Source organism: Microtus pennsylvanicus, chromosome 10 (genome assembly GCF_037038515.1).
Source record: "Microtus pennsylvanicus isolate mMicPen1 chromosome 10, mMicPen1.hap1, whole genome shotgun sequence".
Lineage (NCBI taxonomy): Eukaryota > Metazoa > Chordata > Mammalia > Rodentia > Cricetidae > Microtus > Microtus pennsylvanicus.
This window is the reverse complement of record NC_134588.1, coordinates 13,503,184-13,524,608: the sequence shown is the minus strand read 5'-3', so window position 1 is coordinate 13,524,608 and position 21,425 is coordinate 13,503,184. Positions and strand designations below refer to the sequence as shown.

The following is a 21,425-nucleotide window of genomic DNA, read 5'->3' as shown; positions in this document are numbered from 1 at the left end:
GTTCATGGTTGGCACTGGCTGGGGAGACTCACCAATGTCCAGGATACGGTCCCCAGGCCTGCTCCACCGCCAGCCCTCCAACTGCTGGTGCTCTGTGTACTGTAGCCGGCGGTCATGAAAAACTACACGGATGATACTCTGTGGAAGGCAGATGTCGGAGGTGACTATATGCAGGGACCGAGGGGCCCCAAGAAAAGCGGGCCTCCTTGTTCCTGACCAGGAAGAACCCGCCACCCCCTCCAGACCCTTTTCTTGGGAACCCTAAAGACATAGACAAGGGTAAGAAGGGTGCCAATGCCTTCCATGGTTCCTGATATTCTGAGCAGCTTTACATACACGTCTAACTAATACGCTATTCTATTATTCATGCAGGGAAGAAAGGCTCAGTGGGGAGCAAAATGAGGCAACCCAGAGCACACTCCACCAACATAAGCCACGCTACCCTGGTCCACTGCCTACCCATTTCGTGGAGACAGTACACTCCAGAAACTGGAACCATCCCCAGCCCCCAGGCATTCAGACCCTCCTGCAGCAAGTGAGTGTTCACCCACCTTCAAAGTACTCTCTCTCCAGCATGTGAGTGCTCACCACCTTCACAGTGCTCCCCCTCCACGTGTGAGTGCTCACCCACCTTCATAGTGCTCCCCCTCCACGTGTGAGTGCTCACCCACCTTCATAGTGCTCCCCCTCCACGTATGAGTGCTCACCCACCTTCATAGTGCTCCCCCTCCACGTGTGAGTGCTCATCCACCTTCATAATGCTCCCCCTCCACGTATGAGTGCTCACCACCTTCACAGTGCTCCCCCTCCACGTGTGAGTGCTCACCCACCTTCATAGTGCTCCCCCTCCACGTATGAGTGCTCACCCACCTTCATAGTGCTCCCCCTCCACGTGTGAGTGCTCATCCACCTTCATAATGCTCCCCCTCCACGTATGAGTGCTCACCACCTTCACAGTGCTCTCCCTCCATGTGTGAGTGCTCACCCACCTTCAGTGCTCCCCCTCCACGTGTGAGTGCTCACCCGCCTTCATAGTGCTCCCCCTCCATGTGTGAGTGCTCACCACCTTCATAGTGCTCACCCACCTTCACAGTGCTCCCCCCTCCACGTGTGAGTGCTCACCACCTTCACAGTGCTCTCCCTCCATGTGTGAGTGCTCACCACCTTCACAGTGCTCTCCCTCCACGTGCGAGTGCTCACCACCTTCACAGTGCTCCCCCTCCATGTGTGAGTGCTCACCACCTTCATAGTGCTCACCCACCTTCACAGTGCTCCCCCCTCCACGTATGAGTGCTCACCACCTTCACAGTGCTCTCCCTCCATGTGTGAGTGCTCACCACCTTCACAGTGCTCTCCCTCCATGTGTGAGTGCTCACCACCTTCACAGTGCTCTCCCTCCACGTGTGAGTGCTCACCACCTTCACAGTGCTCTCCCTCCACGTGTGAGTGCTCACCACCTTCACAGTGCTCTCCCTCCACGTGTGAGTGCTCACCACCTTCACAGTGCTCTCCCTCCATGTGTGAGTGCTCACCACCTTCACAGTGCTCTCCCTCCATGTGTGAGTGCTCACCACCTTCACAGTGCTCTCCCTCCACGTGCGAGTGCTCACCACCTTCACAGTGCTCTCCCTCCACGTATGAGTGCTCACTCACCTTCACAGTGCTCCCCCTCCAGCGTGAGTGCTCACCGACCTTAACAATGCTCCCCCCTCCAGCATGCGAGTGCTCACCCACCTTCATAGTGCTCCCCCTCCAGCATGTGAGTGCTCACCCACCTTCACGTATTTCGTATTCAGATCTTGGAAGTCCCCTAGCTTCCGATTCTCCAGCAGTCGGATTTCATATGACTGACCTGAGGGAGGATGGAAATACATTTTCCATTTCTTTCTGTAATTTTATTTTGAGACAAGATCTCAGTAGCCTTAGCTGGCCTCAGACTGCTGTGTAGGTAAGGAGGAACATGAACTTCCAGTCCTCCTGTTTCTGCCTCCCAGCCACAGCCAGTTTATTCACGGGTTCCAGGGCTCCAAGATCGGGTCCACACTCTTGCACAGCGAGTACTTTACATACTCAGTTAAAATTTTAATTTATTTTTAAAAACCAATTTCTCAGAGCCAGAGAGATAGCTCAGCAGTTCAGAGCACTGGCTGCTCCTCCAAAGGACCTCAGTTCAATTCCCAGCTTTACATGGTGGCTCACAACCATATATAACCTACAGTTCCAGGGGATCTGGCTTCTGAAGGCACCAGGCACACATGTGGTGCACAGACATACATGCAGCCAGAACACCCATACACATAAAGTGATTTTAAAAAGTTAAAAATCAAATTCTCAGTCAGGCATGCTGGCACTCAGGGGGGAAAAGGCAGGCAGGTCACTATGGGTTACCAGCCAGCCAGAAAATTTCAACCAACTGAATCCAGATACTCAAGTCCCAGCACAGAAATAGGAACAATATGAAAACCTAATACATCATGACTCCTTTGCTAATCACTAATCCCATAATAATGGCACTTAATGAAAATGACCTGGAAGAAATTCCAAACATAGAGTTCAAAAGCACGGTGAGACACTGACTCAGAATAAATAAACAATCCATTCCTCAAAGTTTCATTTTAACATGAACAGCTGCTATGAGCAGCTTACCAGGGAAAGACTTCCCCAACCTGAAGTCAGAGACAAACAGGAGACACAGCTCTAAAGTCCCATATATACAATGTGAATCTAAAACAAGGCAGTGTCAGCAAGCCCGGAGACTACTGGACAACTTCACAGGCATGGATGTCTGTGTACCACACAGCAGCCTAGAATCCCAGTGTAGAGCTGAGGCAGGAGAGAAGGATTGGCGGTTCAAGGCCAGCACAGGCCCTGTGAGATTCTTTGTCAAAGAACAAAACAAGGTAGAGGTGGTAGAAGCAAAGAACAAACTTCCTCAAGATGTCTTCTAACCTTCACTCGCACACACACACACACACACACATGCATGCACATAAAACATTTTAAATGAAAGAGGCAACTAGTTAGATCAATACCTACACCCTCCTTCATCCAGTTATGGAAATGGGAATGTGGCCTTAAATTAGGACAGACAGACAGTCTGAGCAGACAATTAAACTAAGGACTCTAAGATAAGGGGACAGTTGGAGAAAAGCTGGGCCCAAATCCAATGGCGCGTACAGTGACACACAGTGACAGAGAGGGAAAGGAGACTATCAGAGTGGAGGAAAGTGACGTGGCCACAAGCCAAGAACTGCCTGGAGACGCCAGAAGGTTAATGGACAACAGTGGCCCCTCTGCCCAAGAAACAGCCCAGCTCCCTGAGACGCCTCTCTTCCAGGCTCTGAGCTGTGAGAACCAGCTGCCAAGGAAACAAGCCAAGCGAGGATGCCGGAATGGGCACAGAACCGGAAATCAAACCATTTGGTGCAAATATTTGCTGAGTAACAAGTACACAGGGAGCACACTGCAAACCCTGGGGCTTTGAGAGTGAGTGGAAGGGCCCCAGCCACATGTGCACCAGATTCCTGACCACAGTGGCTAGGCCTGGACCCGATGCTGGCCGTGTGGAGGTCAGAGAACAACAGCTGTCCTTCCTCGGCCATCAGTCAGTCTGGTTTTTCAGAGTCTCTCACTGGCCGGTGGCTTGCCAAGTTGACTGGCCAGAGAGCCCCATAGATCTACCTGTCTTTGCCTCCCTCGAGCTTGACCTACAAGAGAGTGCCACCATGGCCACCATGCTCAACTTTCCTATGTGAGTGCTGGGAACCAAACTCAGCACCAAACATTTTTATCAGTTATGTTCTTAGCAACTCAGACATTTAAGCTCCGCTTCTAGGCCCCTGAACCAAGAGTCCAGCACTCCCTCAGCCTGGACATACTGAGGGCCTTCCACACCCTAACTGGTTTTTCCAGTGTCCTTGCCTTTGCTGAAGAATGTAGGTGGTGTTTGGCAGAGGCCCAAGGCCCAAGTGGTCATTACATGCATTTACAGGAGCCCCAGGGAGTCAATTAGCTCTGGCCCCAGGCTCTGCAGGGCAACCTCTACTCAGGTCAAGCAGAGGTAACTCCTGCCAGTATAGAATTGTTTCCAAGTCTGCACCAAGAGGCAGCACTGGCAGGTCGGACCCATTGCGTAGATTGTGGGCCAGGTTCACATGGTGAGCTTCATCACAATGGGAATCCACCCTATGCTCTTCCCATGCCATCTTCCTGGTCTTCCCCATCTCAAACAAATTGCCAAGGATGCTCTCTATAGAGCCACCCTGCCCCTCCCAAGTCAGCCTGTCCCCTGTGCGCCCCAAGGCTGACACACTAGGACCAGGCTGTCCTCCCCACCCCTCACAAGCTAGCTGGTGAGCATGGTCACACTCACCATGGGTGGCTCGGCCAGTGCTATTTCGTATGCTTTTGCACTCGCATGGGCAGAAGGTTCTCTGAAGGCCCGGACCATGTCTGGGGTCTCTGTGTAATTGCTGGGGGGTTTGTTGCTGTTGTTTTGAGGGGAGGGTTGGCTTCCAGGCTTTAAAATTGTTAGACTCTCCTGCCTCTGCCTCCCCGAGTCCTGGGATTAAAAAGGTGTACACCACCACCGTCTGGCCTCCCCAGTCCTGGGATTAAAGGTGTGCACCACCACCGTCTGGCCTAATTGCTGCTTTGTTTGCTCAGTTACGGTTGGCACACAGTAGGTGCTGTGCAAAAGATTGTGTGATTTCATACTCTGGTGTGTACATGTACATACTATATGTATATTAGTGTTCTTATATGCAAAATATATGCATATTGCTCTTAGTGCAAATGCGTGCACATAATGGAAGCTAGACGGTGTCTTCCCTGTCAACCTCCTTATCTTTTGGACTGGTTTGGATTATGGCTTGTTTGACTGGCTGGTAGATTGGTATCATTTTGTTTGAGACAGGTCTCTCATATGTAGCTCTGACTGGCTTGGGACTTCTATATAGAGTAGGTTGGGCTTGAACTCATAGAGATCTGCCTGCCTCTACCTCTCAAATTTGGGATTAAATGAGTGCGCTGGTTCTTCACCACATCTCCTGAGGTAAAGTCTCTCACTTAACTTGGAGTTCACTAACTAACCGGATAGGCTCGTTAGTCAGCAATCCTCTGGGACCCAACTGTCTCTACCTTCTCAATACTGGGAATACCAGCACCAGCTCTTTTTTCTTTCATTCTTTTTTAAGATTTAACTTAGATTTTTGTTTATGTGTGCATGCCTATAGCAGCCAAGAGAAGGGGAGTCACTGGAACTGAAGTTATCAGCAGTGGTGAGCCTCCTGGTGTGGGTGCTGGGTCCTCAGAAAAAGTATCAGGTGCTCATAACCCAAGTTGTCTCTCCAGCCTCATCATGCCCAAGTTTTTTTTATTTGTTTATTATTTATTTGGTTTTTCAAGACAGGGTTTCTCTGTGTAACAGTCCTGGCTACTCGCTTGGTAGACCAGGCTGGCCTTGAACTCACTGAGATCTGCTTACTTCTGCCTCCTTCTCATGCCCAGCTTTTCATGTGGGGTCTAGGGCTCCACCTCAATCATCATGCTTGCACAGCAAACATCTTACCAATTGAGCCATTTCCCCAGCCCCAATTTTAAATTCTTTACAATGCTCTTCTATGTTCCACAGGGTTTAACACACTCTGGTCCTCAAAGGTTTATAATTTTCCAGGTACTCAAACAACACAGGGAAAAGGACTGGATGAAGCAGAATTTGGAAGGCCAGGTCCACTCGTCCTGACTATGACAGGACACGTGAAGCAAGGCTGGAGGATGTGGGGAGCACGGGAAGGGTCAGGGTGTCCATGGTCAAGGAAAGAAACGAATGACAGAAACTCTAAGCAAAAGCCCAGCAAGGCATGGGGATTTCTCTGGAGAATGATAGACACCTTCACTCATGGGAACTTATGGCTGGCAAAGACTCCTGGGATAGTTTTTGATTGGTTGCCAAGGTCTCTCGACTAGCCAATAGCAACAGAGGTTCACAGGACAAGCTCAAACACCTAGTGAGTGACAGGGCCAGACAGTTGTGTGTGATTTTCTTTCAACTGTTCCTATTGGTTAAGTGCTTAAGGCTACCCCAACTACCTTACAACATCTTTCTGCCAAGTTAAGATCTTTTCCAACATCCCAAGATTTAGAATCCATTTGAGATTGGAGAGGAGAAAAGAAGTCTTACAGGAAATGAAAATTTTGATCTCAGAGGTATGAAACAGAGGGGTTCTTGGGATGTTTGTTTCTGACATAGGATTTCCAGATAACTGTGAATGACCTTGAACTTCTGTTCTCCCCACCTCCAAGGTACCAAGATCCCACATCACCCTCAATTTATGGGGTAATGGGACTCCGAAGTCAAACCCCCTGCTTTGTTCATGTCAGGTGAACACTCAACCAACCAAGCTACACCGTCAACCACTGTGGCTTTAAACCTGGATCAATATTTTAAGGCACAATCACACCTAAGGAAGCATAATTGTCAGGCGGTGGAAGCAAAGACCTTTAGGCCCAGCACTCTGGGAGGCAGAGGCAGGTCAATCTCTGAATTCTAGCACAGCCAAAGCTACATGAGAAACCCTGTCTCAAAAAGCAAAAAAACACCCCCCCCCAAAAATCAACCAAACAAACAAAAATAATTATGCACCATAAGCAAATACCAATGGGAAGCCAGTTCTTGCGGGGGGGGGGGTCTCTGAGGAGCCCACCTCCCCATCCTGGTCTCTCTGCACCCCACCTCCCCATCCTGGTCTCTGCACTCGGAAATGTAGACAAGAACTGACATTTGCAACTGCAAACTGTTGAGAGGGTCAGTGCAGCCAGCAGGGAATCTGAGGGTCCCAGTCTCAGAGGAGGAAGATGGAAAAAAAAACAGGTGGTGACGTCAGAAAACAACTTCAAGGAAATTCCCTGAGAAGACAAGCCCTCTACTTGCAATTGTTAAAAGCCTGCCAAAGGATCCCAGGGAAAGAGCCCCAGGTGACTTTGTGATTAAACTAGCCCTTGGCAGGCAGCTCCCAGCCCAACCCAGGGAACCAAGGTGACCCGGGAGTGGCAGGAACTCAGGCAGGACTCAACACCACCCACTCACAGTGGTGGCTGAGCTGGATGACTCCTTCCTTCTTCAACCTCTGGGCTCTAAGGAGTACTGTTTGTCCCTCCCAAAGAGGGGTGGGGACTTCCTGAAGTAATTTAAGTTCAGTCCAACTTCATCTCTACCTCAGAGGGATGACCTGGAATGTGCTCAAAGGGGCTGGGCCTCCAGAATGGGCAAGGAAATCTCCAGGTTCTGTTGGCTTTGCCTGCGAGCCCCCTTACCCTTTCCTTTCCTTACTTGACCTATGAGGACAGGTGACAGAAGGGATAGTGAAACACACACACACACACACACACACACACACACACACACACACGAGTAAATCTTAGCTTCTTCTTAAAGCAGAAGTTCTCAACCTGTGGGTCACAACCCCTCTGGGGTCAAGTGAGGCTTTAACAGAGGCTGCCTAAGACCATCAGAAGATACAGATATTTGCATTACAATTCATTACAGTAGCAAAATTACAGTAGCAATGAAAGTAATTTTCTTATGGTTGGGGTCATGACATGAGCATCTGGAAGGCTGAGAACCACTGCCTTAAAGTAACTCATAGCATCCCTGGCAGTTATCAAAGTTCCTCAGGCAGTTACTATAATCAGGACCAGGAAGCAGCCAGGCCCAGTGGCTAGGACCCCACCATGAGAATGAGGAAGCAGCTTGGGACCGTGCAGGTGGGGAAAGGGCACAGCTGAGCGTCAACAAAAAAATTTATAGGCGTCCTGGTGGCAGTCAGAGGGTAACCTGTGGGAGTAGGTTCTATCCCTCTCCCACGAAGGTTCTGGGATTGAACTCAGGTCATCTGGCGTGACTGACGACAAGAGCCTGGGCCTGGTGAGGCACCCCACTGGCCCGCAATGAGAATTTTCATACAATCCTACATCTTTCCTGTGGACTCTCTTCCTTCTCTCTGCTTCTTCACCTTTCTGCCAGTCCCCTGCTGGTCCTTCCTACGGCATCATGGAAGTCACAGGTCCCAGTGGCAGCTGTCCCAGGCAAAGCCTACCTGTTGTCCTGAACAGCTTTCAAGATTCTTGTTCATAGTCAATCTCACCATAACCCCCTAATATAGTCAATCTCACCATAACCCCTAATATAGTCAATCTCACCATAACCCCTAATATAGTCAATCTCACCATAACCCCTAATATAGTCAATCTCACCATAACCCCTAATATAGTCAATCTCACCATAACCCCTAATATAGTCAATCTCACCATAACCCCTAATATAGTCAATCTCACCATAACCCTAATGCAAATAAGAGCTGGAGCTGCTGAGCCAAGAAGACCATGGAATCTTCCTTACCCCCATTAATGATCAACAAATGCTCAGTAAAAATTAGACTCTGGTTCACATCAGGTTATCAATAAGGAAACAAACACAGACTGCTAGTGTCCTGTGGGATACAGGAGGAACATTATCTTACCATGCTGGAGGAAGACTGGTCACACATTCTAGTTGACATTTTGACAGTCCTCGGTGTGATGGTGAATACCGATTGTCAAGTTGACAGGATTTAGAATCGCCCAAGAGACCAATCTCTGGGTGTGCTTGTGAAGAACTTTCTAGGTTAGGCTGAGTTGGTCAGGCCTATTCCAGTGTGGACAGCACCATTTCATGGGCAGGGGTCTAAGAGTGTCCCTGCTTCCTGGCAGCAAGCCCAGCTGCCTCATGTTCCCACCGCTGCCTTCCTGCCATGATGGACTATGAGCCAAACAACCCTTTCTTTCCATAGGTTTCTTTTATTGGGTTTATGTCACAGCAATGAGACAAGTAACTAATGGCCTCAGATGCCCCACCAGACACTAATTTACAAGACACAGGGCATTAATTTACTGGTGCTTAAGAATATTTGCACAGCGCTAGGGAGATGGCTCAGCCAGTAAAGCCCTTGCTCATATAAAAGCCAGGTGAGCATGGAAGCCCATCCATCTTTGCATGTGAGAGGTGGAGACCCTGGAGCAAGCTGCTTAGCCAAAAAAGCCAAGTCTCAAACTCAGGGACCCTACAGCAATATATAGGGTGGAACATGATGAAGGAACTAGATATCAGTCTGCCTTGGACATCTACAAATACACAAACATGCATAATACATACACATGCACACAATACATGCTCAGATAATACAACACATATAATATACACAAGCATATGCCCATACATGCACAAATATACATAATACATACACGTGTACACACATACACGCTCAGATAATATATACACATATAATATACACAAACATATGCCCATGCATACAAACATACATAATACATACACATATATACATATGCACATACACACACACAAACACAATACTTGCACAGGGCTGCATCAAGCAGCAGTACTGAGCGCTAACCCTGGAAACAGTAAATGACCCACATTTGGGTTCTCAGGAAACTGTAAAGCAGAAGCAGAGAACAAGGCACACACATTCACTTAGGGTCTAAGCTGGCATCATCTGGGCACAGGAGGCAAACCTAAGTGGAGTAACACTGTACAGTCACCTGGCCTGCCTCCTTCAGTGTTATGATAGACGGGGGTCCAAATGGGTATAGGCTAGCCAGCTGCTGGAGAGATGCAGACAAGCCAGAAACCTGCTACCAACAGTGCGATCTAGGGCTGGAGTCTGGCCCAGTGAAAGAGCACTCATCAGCATGCTTGAGACCCTGGGTTTGATTCCCAGCATATTATTTAAAAAAAAGGGGTGATAGGACAGGGCCACACTGTGCAGCCCCGACTGACCTCCAGCTCACAAAGACCCACCTGTCTCTGCCTCCTGAGCACCGTGCCAGGGCCTTATCAACACTGTTGAGGCTGAACTTCCTCAGTTTGGGAACATAAAACAATGTCCTTGGGGGCATCAGGATGGCTCAGCTGTTAAAGACGCCGGCCACTAAGCCCAACACCTAAGCTCAAGTTTGGGACCCACAAGGTGGAAGGACAGAACCAACACCCACAGGTTGTTGTCTGACCCGCACATGTATACTCACACACATATAAATCCTAAAAAGTATCAAAAAGTCCTGCCCTCGAGAAACACATGGTGAAGGGAACACAGGGTTGTGGATGCAATGAACTGTGGAATGACTTTTGACATCAGCCTCGAACCTCCACACTCAGGCACACACATGCTCACTTGCACTCCCACACATCCAAATATGCATGCATACACATGCAGACACACACACTCATCTACACACTGCATCTACAAATGCAGAGACTGATAAATACATACAGACTCATACCATCTATTCTGACCTTCATCTGTAGCCAGTGTTCACATATACCCAGACAACTACAAATATACACACACTAAAAGACAACTTCAAAATGCCTTAAGAAAACAGTAAGAACATACAAAACTGGAGTATATATTATGAGTAAATTTGAAGAAACGCAAACTAAGAAGACTGTCTGAGCCACTCCAGGCCACAGACAATGTGCAGGGTAACAATGGCTGCTGTTAATTCTTTCAGAGCCAAGTTGGTACCCCAAGGCTCATCTGACAAGGGGGCATTTGAGAAGATGGAATCAATTAAGAGGCACAGACATGAGTAAGACACATCAAGCAGACAGAAGGAGGCTCCCACCCAAGGAGCTAAGACTCCACAGGGCAGCCACAGGGAATGCAGCTCGGTTGGTCCAGCACTCACCCAGTGTGCTGAGGCCCTGGGTTTGCTTCCCCACACTGCACAAACAGGGAATAAAGGTGCACACCTGTAGTCCCAGAAGTCAGGAGAGGCAAAGAGGGTCAGGAGTTCATTTCAGACTACAATGCACTAAGTCAGTCTGGGTTCTATGAGACCCTGTCTCAAAAAACAAAAAGCCCACAATGCAATGTGACAAGGAGTTCAGGGCCTGGGAGGGGGTGCTAACATGCCCAAGGCCATGGTGTATTTTAAGTCAGTGGCGAGACTCAGCGGTGTGCAGCCTAGGTGAAGCAAGGGAAAAGTGGGGCATGATCAGTGCAGATACCCTGGGGTTGAGCCCAGACCCTCCCAGGTTTGTTGTGTGACCAAGCAGTTCTGGTTTTGACTTTTTTATTGTTATAAAACCAAACGGAGCCCTCATGTGTGTTAAGCTAGTCATCTACCACTGAGCTACACCCTAGTCTTACAGGCAAGTTGTGAAGTTGTGTGTGTGTGTGTGTGTGTGTGTGTGTGTGTGTGTGTGAGAGAGAGAGAGAGAGAGAGAGAGAGAGAGAGAGAGAGAGAGAGAGAGAGAGAACGAGAACTAGCTAAGTGCGTATGTATGCAAGATGCATGTGTGTCCAGGTTCCTGGGCACCACACAGAGGCCACAAAGGACACTGGGTGTCCTGCTCTATCACCGTCTCATTTCCTTGAGACAGGGTCTCATCTAGAGCTAGGCTGTCAGCAGAAAACCCAGCCATCCTCCTGTCTCCGCCCCTTACTGCACTGGGCTTACTGATGCAGGTGCAGTCACGCCCATCATTTTACGTGTGCGCTATAAATCTATCTGAACTCTGGTCCTCATGTTGGCCCAGTAAGTGTTCTACCCATTGAGCCATTTCCACAGCTTCCAAAGCCAAGTTTTCAACCTCCCTGTGTCTCCTTAATGCCCGCAGAATACTGTCTGCAGCACTTCTTGTTACCGCTGCATGACCACAGTGAGGTGAGAACAGTGCTTTCCCACCTGCTCCACTCCTGTGCAGCCGCTCTAAACTGCACAAATAAACTCTCCTGCGGCATCTGCCTCATCACCCTGTTCCCCAAGTGACCCGGCACACAAGGTCAATAAGTGTGTGTGTGTGGGGGGGGCTAGCAGAGTCCCATCCCCAGGGTTTAGACCTCACCAGGCAGCCACTGTCTCCCAGAAGCCAGATCCTGTGTGTACACAGTGCTGCCCAGAGCAGCAGCCTATCCCAGCTGCCCTCCAAAGGGCAGAGCCCACCAAGTGCCTTTACAAGAATGGCATACAAACCAGAATAGTTCTTCCCAGTGGGCAGAACCCAGAGCAGGGCCTTCTGCCCAGATCACCATGTTCCCAAGAACAGGAGGCAATTGCCCGGGCCAGCCAAGATTTACAGGTTGTTTACTTTCCAACAGTTGCTGGTTTGGGTAATGAATGTCATGTAAAATATATAAGAGGCCATTATCATGCCAGAGAAAGGAGGGCAATGTGCCAAGAGTCCTATACAGTGGAGGAAAAGCACGGTGAGGTAGCCAAGCAGCGCAGCATGGGTAACGCGGCTTGTCACCCCATGCGTAGGGCACTATGCAAGCACTTGTGACTGTGACCAAGTGCACTCAAGGAAACAGCGCAAATCAGCGACAAAGGCCTTTCTGTCCAGGACCCAAGTCTTGACCTAGAAGGTCCATGACCTATGTGACCTTGGAAGGCCTTAACCTCCTTCCTTCTATGAGTGTCATGGATGAGGTATCATGCCTGGCACACAGTAGATCCCCAGTCAGAATATGCCAGATAGTTATGTGGGCACATAGCCCCGCCCACAAAGAAAACCATGGCCTGAACACTTAGAGAAGGGGCTGCTGCCAAGGCGGGGTCAGGGCAAACACCAGAAGAACATGAAGCACCTTGTGGTGCAAAGAGGAGGAAATGTTCAAGGAACAGGTGACAGAAGCCAGGCAGAGGGACTCCCTGCAGTGTGGGCAGGACAATGTGAGCCCTGAAATGTGTACCTGAATGTGCCAGAGTGCAGAAAAGACAACAGCAAATTCTTTCCAAGGTTCTTATGAAATACATGTATTTAGGGGGCAAAAGAGTACATAATATATATAAGAAGTTGGGACAAGCAAAGGGAGTCAGCTCTCTCCTCTCAATGTTTGGGTCCCAGGAACTGAACTCAGGTCATCAGGCCCGGAGGAAGCACCTTTACCTTCTGAGCCATCTTGCCAACAAAGGAAATTCCTTTTTAGGTTCTTTTTTTATTTGGTGTAGACACCAGAAGTCAGTGTCAGGTGTAGAGACCGGAAGTCAGTGTCAGGTGTAGAGACCGGAAGTCAGTGTCAGGTGTAGACACCAGAAGTCAGTGTCAGGTGTAGACACCAGAAGTCAGTGTCAGGTGTAGAGACCAGAAGTCAGTGTCAGGTGTAGACACCAGAAGTCAGTGTCAGGTGTAGAGACCAGAAGTCAGTGTCAGGTGTAGACACCAGAAGTCAGTGTCAGGTGTAGACACCAGAAGTCAGTGTCAGGTGTAGAGACCAGAAGTCAGTGTCAGGTGTAGACACCAGAAGTCAGTGTCAGGTGTAGAGACCGGAAGTCAGTGTCAGGTGTAGACACCAGAAGTCAGTGTCAGGTGTAGACACCAGAAGTCAGTGTCAGGTGTAGAGACCGGAAGTCAGTGTCAGGTGTAGACACCAGAAGTCAGTGTCAGGTGTAGACACCAGAAGTCAGTGTCAGGTGTAGACACCAGAAGTCAGTGTCAGGTGTAGACACCAGAAGTCAGTGTCAGGTGTAGACACCAGAAGTCAGTGTCAGGTGTAGAGACCAGAAGTCAGTGTCAGGTGTAGACACCAGAAGTCAGTGTCAGGTGTAGAGACCAGAAGTCAGTGTCAGGTGTAGAGACCAGAAGTCAGTGTCAGGTGTAGAGACCAGAAGTCAGTGTCAGGTGTAGACACCAGAAGTCAGTGTCAGGTGTAGACACCAGAAGTCAGTGTCAGGTGTAGAGACCGGAAGTCAGTGTCAGGTGTAGACACCAGAAGTCAGTGTCAGGTGTAGAGACCGGAAGTCAGTGTCAGGTGTAGAGACCAGAAGTCAGTGTCAGGTGTAGAGACCAGAAGTCAGTGTCAGGTGTAGAGACCAGAAGTCAGTGTCAGGTGTAGACACCAGAAGTCAGTGTCAGGTGTAGAGACCAGAAGTCAGTGTCAGGTGTAGAGACCAGAAGTCAGTGTCAGGTGTAGACACCAGAAGTCAGTGTCAGGTGTAGAGACCGGAAGTCAGTGTCAGGTGTAGACACCAGAAGTCAGTGTCAGGTGTAGAGACCGGAAGTCAGTGTCAGGTGTAGAGACCAGAAGTCAGTGTCAGGTGTAGACACCAGAAGTCAGTGTCAGGTGTAGACACCAGAAGTCAGTGTCAGGTGTAGAGACCAGAAGTCAGTGTCAGGTGTAGAGACCAGAAGTCAGTGTCAGGTGTAGAGACCAGAAGTCAGTGTCAGGTGTAGAGACCAGAAGTCAGTGTCAGGTGTAGAGACCGGAAGTCAGTGTCAGGTGTAGACACCAGAAGTCAGTGTCAGGTGTAGAGACCAGAAGTCAGTGTCAGGTGTAGACACCAGAAGTCAGTGTCAGGTGTAGACACCAGAAGTCAGTGTCAGGTGTAGAGACCAGAAGTCAGTGTCAGGTGTAGACACCAGAAGTCAGTGTCAGGTGTAGACACCAGAAGTCAGTGTCAGGTGTAGAGACCGGAAGTCAGTGTCAGGTGTAGACACCAGAAGTCAGTGTCAGGTGTAGACACCAGAAGTCAGTGTCAGGTGTAGAGACCAGAAGTCAGTGTCAGGTGTAGAGACCAGAAGTCAGTGTCAGGTGTAGAGACCAGAAGTCAGTGTCAGGTGTAGAGACCAGAAGTCAGTGTCAGGTGTAGAGACCAGAAGTCAGTGTCAGGTGTAGAGACCAGAAGTCAGTGTCAGGTGTAGAGACCAGAAGTCAGTGTCAGGTGTAGAGACCAGAAGTCAGTGTCAGGTGTAGACACCAGAAGTCAGTGTCAGGTGTAGACACCAGAAGTCAGTGTCAGGTGTAGAGACCAGAAGTCAGTGTCAGGTGTAGACACCAGAAGTCAGTGTCAGGTGTAGAGACCAGAAGTCAGTGTCAGGTGTAGACACCAGAAGTCAGTGTCAGGTGTAGAGACCAGAAGTCAGTGTCAGGTGTAGAGACCAGAAGTCAGTGTCAGGTGTAGACACCAGAAGTCAGTGTCAGGTGTAGAGACCGGAAGTCAGTGTCAGGTGTAGAGACCAGAAGTCAGTGTCAGGTGTAGACACCAGAAGTCAGTGTCAGGTGTAGAGACCAGAAGTCAGTGTCAGGTGTAGAGACCAGAAGTCAGTGTCAGGTGTAGAGACCAGAAGTCAGTGTCAGGTGTAGAGACCAGAAGTCAGTGTCAGGTGTAGACACCAGAAGTCAGTGTCAGGTGTAGAGACCAGAAGTCAGTGTCAGGTGTAGAGACCAGAAGTCAGTGTCAGGTGTAGACACCAGAAGTCAGTGTCAGGTGTAGACACCAGAAGTCAGTGTCAGGTGTAGAGACCAGAAGTCAGTGTCAGGTGTAGACACCAGAAGTCAGTGTCAGGTGTAGAGACCAGAAGTCAGTGTCAGGTGTAGAGACCAGAAGTCAGTGTCAGGTGTAGACACCAGAAGTCAGTGTCAGGTGTAGAGACCAGAAGTCAGTGTCAGGTGTAGAGACCAGAAGTCAGTGTCAGGTGTAGAGACCAGAAGTCAGTGTCAGGTGTAGACACCAGAAGTCAGTGTCAGGTGTAGAGACCAGAAGTCAGTGTCAGGTGTAGACACCAGAAGTCAGTGTCAGGTGTAGAGACCAGAAGTCAGTGTCAGGTGTAGAGACCAGAAGTCAGTGTCAGGTGTAGACACCAGAAGTCAGTGTCAGGTGTAGAGACCAGAAGTCAGTGTCAGGTGTAGAGACCAGAAGTCAGTGTCAGGTGTAGAGACCAGAAGTCAGTGTCAGGTGTAGACACCAGAAGTCAGTGTCAGGTGTAGACACCAGAAGTCAGTGTCAGGTGTAGAGACCAGAAGTCAGTGTCAGGTGTAGACACCAGAAGTCAGTGTCAGGTGTAGAGACCAGAAGTCAGTGTCAGGTGTAGAGACCAGAAGTCAGTGTCAGGTGTAGAGACCAGAAGTCAGTGTCAGGTGTAGAGACCAGAAGTCAGTGTCAGGTGTAGACACCAGAAGTCAGTGTCAGGTGTAGAGACCAGAAGTCAGTGTCAGGTGTAGAGACCAGAAGTCAGTGTCAGGTGTAGAGACCAGAAGTCAGTGTCAGGTGTAGACACCAGAAGTCAGTGTCAGGTGTAGACACCAGAAGTCAGTGTCAGGTGTAGAGACCGGAAGTCAGTGTCAGGTGTAGAGACCGGAAGTCAGTGTCAGGTGTAGAGACCGGAAGTCAGTGTCAGGTGTAGAGACCGGAAGTCAGTGTCAGGTGTAGACACCAGAAGTCAGTGTCAGGTGTAGACACCAGAAGTCAGTGTCAGGTGTAGAGACCAGAAGTCAGTGTCAGGTGTAGACACCAGAAGTCAGTGTCAGGTGTAGACACCAGAAGTCAGTGTCAGGTGTAGAGACCAGAAGTCAGTGTCAGGTGTAGAGACCAGAAGTCAGTGTCAGGTGTAGAGACCAGAAGTCAGTGTCAGGTGTAGACACCAGAAGTCAGTGTCAGGTGTAGACACCAGAAGTCAGTGTCAGGTGTAGAGACCGGAAGTCAGTGTCAGGTGTAGAGACCGGAAGTCAGTGTCAGGTGTAGAGACCGGAAGTCAGTGTCAGGTGTAGAGACCGGAAGTCAGTGTCAGGTGTAGAGACCGGAAGTCAGTGTCAGGTGTAGAGACCGGAAGTCAGTGTCAGGTGTAGACACCTGAAGTCAGTGTCAGGTGTAGAGACCGGAAGTCAGTGTCAGGTGTAGAGACCAGAAGTCAGTGTCAGGTGTAGACACCAGAAGTCAGTGTCAGGTGTAGAGACCGGAAGTCAGTGTCAGGTGTAGAGACCAGAAGTCAGTGTCAGGTGTAGAGACCAGAAGTCAGTGTCAGGTGTAGACACCAGAAGTCAGTGTCAGGTGTAGAGACCAGAAGTCAGTGTCAGGTGTAGACACCAGAAGTCAGTGTCAGGTGTAGAGACCGGAAGTCAGTGTCAGGTGTAGAGACCGGAAGTCAGTGTCAGGTGTAGACACCAGAAGTCAGTGTCAGGTGTAGAGACCAGAAGTCAGTGTCAGGTGTAGACACCAGAAGTCAGTGTCAGGTGTAGAGACCAGAAGTCAGTGTCAGGTGTAGACACCAGAAGTCAGTGTCAGGTGTAGAGACCAGAAGTCAGTGTCAGGTGTAGAGACCAGAAGTCAGTGTCAGGTGTAGACACCAGAAGTCAGTGTCAGGTGTAGACACCAGAAGTCAGTGTCAGGTGTAGAGACCGGAAGTCAGTGTCAGGTGTAGAGACCAGAAGTCAGTGTCAGGTGTAGAGACCAGAAGTCAGTGTCAGGTGTAGAGACCGGAAGTCAGTGTCAGGTGTAGAGACCGGAAGTCAGTGTCAGGAGTTGTCCTCTCTCGCTCCACGCTATTTTCTGAGATGGGGTCTCTCGCTCACTGATTTGGGGAGGCTGGCTGGCCAGTGAGCTCTAGAGAGTCCCTTGTCTTTAATCTCCCCAACACTGGGATTGGAAGTATGCACCATGCCTAGGTTTGTTTTTTCCTCCTACGGGTGTTAGGGTTTGAACTTGGGTCCTCATGCTTGCTTGACAAGATTTTTACTGACTGCATTATCTTAATCTCCCCAGCCTTAGAAAACTCCTTACAGAAGTGTTTCTAATCCAAGTGCAGGAAGAAGGAAATAAATAGGAAAGCAATGTCAGGCAACTACAGCAGTAATTGTTTACTAGACAGCAGGCAGAAAAGGGTCAACCTGGGGCTGGAGAGATGGCTCAGAGGTTAAGAGCATTGTCTGCTCTTCCAAAGGTCCTGAGTTCAATTCCCAGCAACCACATGGTGGCTCACAACCATCTGTAATGGGGTCTGGTGCCCTCTTCTGGCCTGCAGGCATACACACAGACAGAATATTGTATACATAATAAATAAATAAATATTAAAAAAAAGATTTTCTGTGTATTTTCCATCTTTAAAAAAAAAAAAAAGAAAAAGAAAAGGGTCAACCTAAGTGTCTTCCTCGGCTCAGGTATTTATTAGCTGCACAGGGGGACATACAATTTTACCACACAGAAACCCAGCACACACTGACAGTCTTAATTCAGTCTTCAAAGTTAGCATCATTAGCACTAAGAAACACAGCATAGTGATTCCAGTAACGTGTCCTGCAAGGCGCCTGTCGCTTCCACAGCACTTAGGGCAGAAATACAGAATCTAAGATCCCTGGAACCAATGTTTTGTTTCGGAAAGGAAGGAAGGAAGGAAGGAAGGAAGGAAGGAAGGAAGGAAGGAAGGAAGGAAGGAAGGAAGGAAGGAAGGAAGGAGGAAGTCAGGCCATGCAGGCCAGACCTGGTGGCGAATGCACACCTTTAAACTCAGCAGTAAGCAACCAGAGGCAGACAGCTCTCTGTGAGTTCCAGGTGCCAGGGCTATACAAACAGACCAAAACCCAACCCAAAACAAAACAGTCGACAAAACAAGGCATTGGGGTGGGGGAGTTTACTGGAGAGATAGCTCAGTAGTTAAGAGCACTGGCTGCTCTTCCAGAGGTCCCGAGTTCAATTCCCAGCAACCACATGGTGGCTCACAACCATCTAAAATGAGATCTGGCACTCTCTTCTGGCTGGAAGGCATACATGCAGGCAGAAGACTGCATACATAATAAATAAATAAATAAATAAATAAATCTTAAAAAAAAAAAGACACGGAGTCCTTGGTGCTTGCTGACTAGCCAGACTGACTGTGTGGTTCCGGGACAGTGTTAGACCCAAAGTCAAAAAGCAAGTGGAAGCTTGAAGGAAGACCATCCACAGTTATCCTCTGGCCTCGACATGCACATATATGCGCACACACACACAAACATGCATAAGAGACCTCAGAGGAGGCTGGGAGATCAGTGGGGAGAGACAAAGCCAGCAGGCACACGGAGGGAGAGGCAGGTAGGTCTGTGGGAGTTCAAGGCCAGCCTGGTCAACAGAGCAAGTTCCAGGCATTGGTTTGCAGGGACCCCCACCCAGTGTCCGCTGACCTTCACATGAACAAACACCACAGCACGTGCTCATGGAATAAATAAATAAAAGTGATTTAAAAGACATTTTATGATATTTAGCACCTGATGAACAATGATTGTCCTCTGGCCCCCATACACAAGCATACACACACACACACACACACACACACACACACACACACACGGGCTGGGGAATTTAGCTCAGAGCCAGAACAGCTGTTTACTATGAACAAGACCCCAGAACCACACCCATACCCACCCACATCCACACAGCCAACTAAAGAACAATTAAATAAGATATGGGGGAGCTGGAGAGATGGCTCAGAGGCTGAGAGCACTGTCTGCTCTTCCAGAGGACCTGGGTTTAGTTCCCAGCACCCACATAGTAGCTCACAATTGTATTAACTCCAGTTCCAGGGCTTTGACACCCTCACACAGACATACATGCAGGCAAGCATCAATGAACATAACATAAAAATAAATAAATAAGATATGGATACATTGCCGGCACAATAGAAGATGGTTCTGCAATTTCCAGGAGAGAAGGTTCTGACATGTGGTCATAATGGCTGAGCTGTAAACACTAAGCTGACTTTAAAGAGTCTGTCAAGTGGTCAACATTTCTAGGACAGCACTGATGCGCAAACTGAATGTGTCCACGCCCATGTGTGTCCATGGGGAGGCCAGCACTCAGGGTCAGGGGTCCTCCTTGGCCACCTTCCTCTTTACTCTTTTCTTTCTTCTTGGTCGTTCACTGACTCAGTGCTGGAGTTACTGGGGTACCACCACATCCAGTCTGTCAGTGCTGGAGTTACTGGGGTACCACCACATCCAGTCTGTCAGTGCTGGAGTTACTGGGGTACCACCACATCCAGTCTGTCAGTGCTGGAGTTACTGGGGTACCACCACATCTAGTCTGTCAGTGCTGGAGTTACTGGGGTATCACCACATCCAGTCTGTCAGTGCTGGAGTTACTGGGGTACCACCACATCCAGTCTGTCAGTGCTGGAGTTACTGGGGTACCACCACATCCAGTCTGTCAGTGCTGGAGTTACTGGGGTACCACCACATCCAGTCTGTCAGTGCTGGAGTGACTGGGGTACCACCACATCCAGTCTGTCAGTGCTGGAGTTACTGGGGTACCACCACATCCAGTCTGTCAGTGCTGGAGTTACTGGGGTACCACCACATCCAGTCTGCTTTTCCCACATGGGCTCTGAGGGACTGAACTCAGGTCCTCAGGCTTCCGTGGCAATTTTTACCATCTGAGCCATCTTTCCAGCGCCAGAAAAGGAAAATTTCATAGACAGGATATGGATTATTGTTCTGTGCAGTAGGTGGAACTCGACTTGATGCCCGTTTATTGGTGCAGTGTATTCAGTGAGCTTTTGTCCTTCAAAAGGGATAAGAGTAGTAAAGACCGACTGCTCATGGATGCCAAGGACAAAAATATTCTAAAATTAATCAAAATGATGTTGGCGTATTTAGTCGAACATACTAAAAAACATTAAATTATCTCTTTTAGATAGTCTTGCTATGTAGTCCAGGCTGACCTCGGACTGAAAATCTTGCTGCCTCTGCCTCGCCTGTCCAGGAAAAGTGACATGCTGAGATTTGCCACCACACCCAACTGAATTGTACACTTTAAATGGATGGATTGCATGCTATAGACATTACATTCCAATAAAGCTGTTTTCTAAGGATGTCTTTAAAAAACAGACCAAGGGCTAGAAAGATGGCTCAATGGTTGAGAGCATTTGCTGTTCTTACAGAGAACTGAACTTGGTTTCATCAGCGAGGCAGCTCACAGCCATTTCCAACTCGGGTTGCAATGGATTTGAGGCCCTTTCTGCCCTCCACCACCACCAGGCACACGTGGTACACATCCAAACGTTCAGGGTGTGGTGGTTTGAATGATAATGCCCCCCCTCTCCCGGGCTCATTTTGAATGCGTGGTCCCCAGTTAGGGGAACTTTTGGGAAAGGGCAAGGCCTTGTTGGAGAAGGTATGTCACTTAAGGTTTCAAAAGCCCTCTCCAGCACCCCCTCCTCTCTGTACCTGTGGATCAAGGTTGTAAAAAGCTTCAGCTACAGCATCATGCCTCTCTGCTTCTTGCCAGGATGATAATGGACAACCCTCTAAAACTGTACGTTTTAGCCTCCAATTCAATCCTTTCTTTTGTAAGAGTTGCCTTGGTTATAGCAATAGCTTCACAGCAATAGAGCAGTGACTAAGACACAGGGAGAACACTCATATGTGTAAAATAAATCTGAAAAAATAAGGCAAGCAAAGCCAGGTGTGGTGGCAGGCACATGCCTATAATCTCCAGAAGCTCATAAAAGTGAGTGTGGCCTGTATACCTGCAATTCCAGCACTTGGGGCGATCTGTAGTTCAAGGCTATTCCTTAGCCTGGGCTATGAGACCCTAGAGAAAGATAAAAGTGAGACCTGGAGGGAGGGAAGGAAAAGGAGGGGTACCACTGCATGTTCTGGGGCAAGCCATACCAC

At 49.0% G+C, this 21,425-nt stretch overlaps 1 protein-coding gene across 1 annotated transcript in view; it reads right to left on the bottom strand.

Moving 5' to 3' along the window:
- The window catches only part of Tfcp2l1 (transcription factor CP2 like 1), a 60,078-nt gene that overhangs the window by 24,417 nt on the left and 14,236 nt on the right, over positions 1-21,425 (bottom strand). Inside the window, exons 3-4 of the mRNA XM_075987715.1 lie at positions 1,776-1,852; positions 33-138 (exon numbers count right to left, since the gene is read on the bottom strand). Coding sequence (XP_075843830.1) covers positions 33-138; positions 1,776-1,852 — 183 coding nt within the window. The remainder of the gene's footprint in view (positions 1-32; positions 139-1,775; positions 1,853-21,425) is intronic.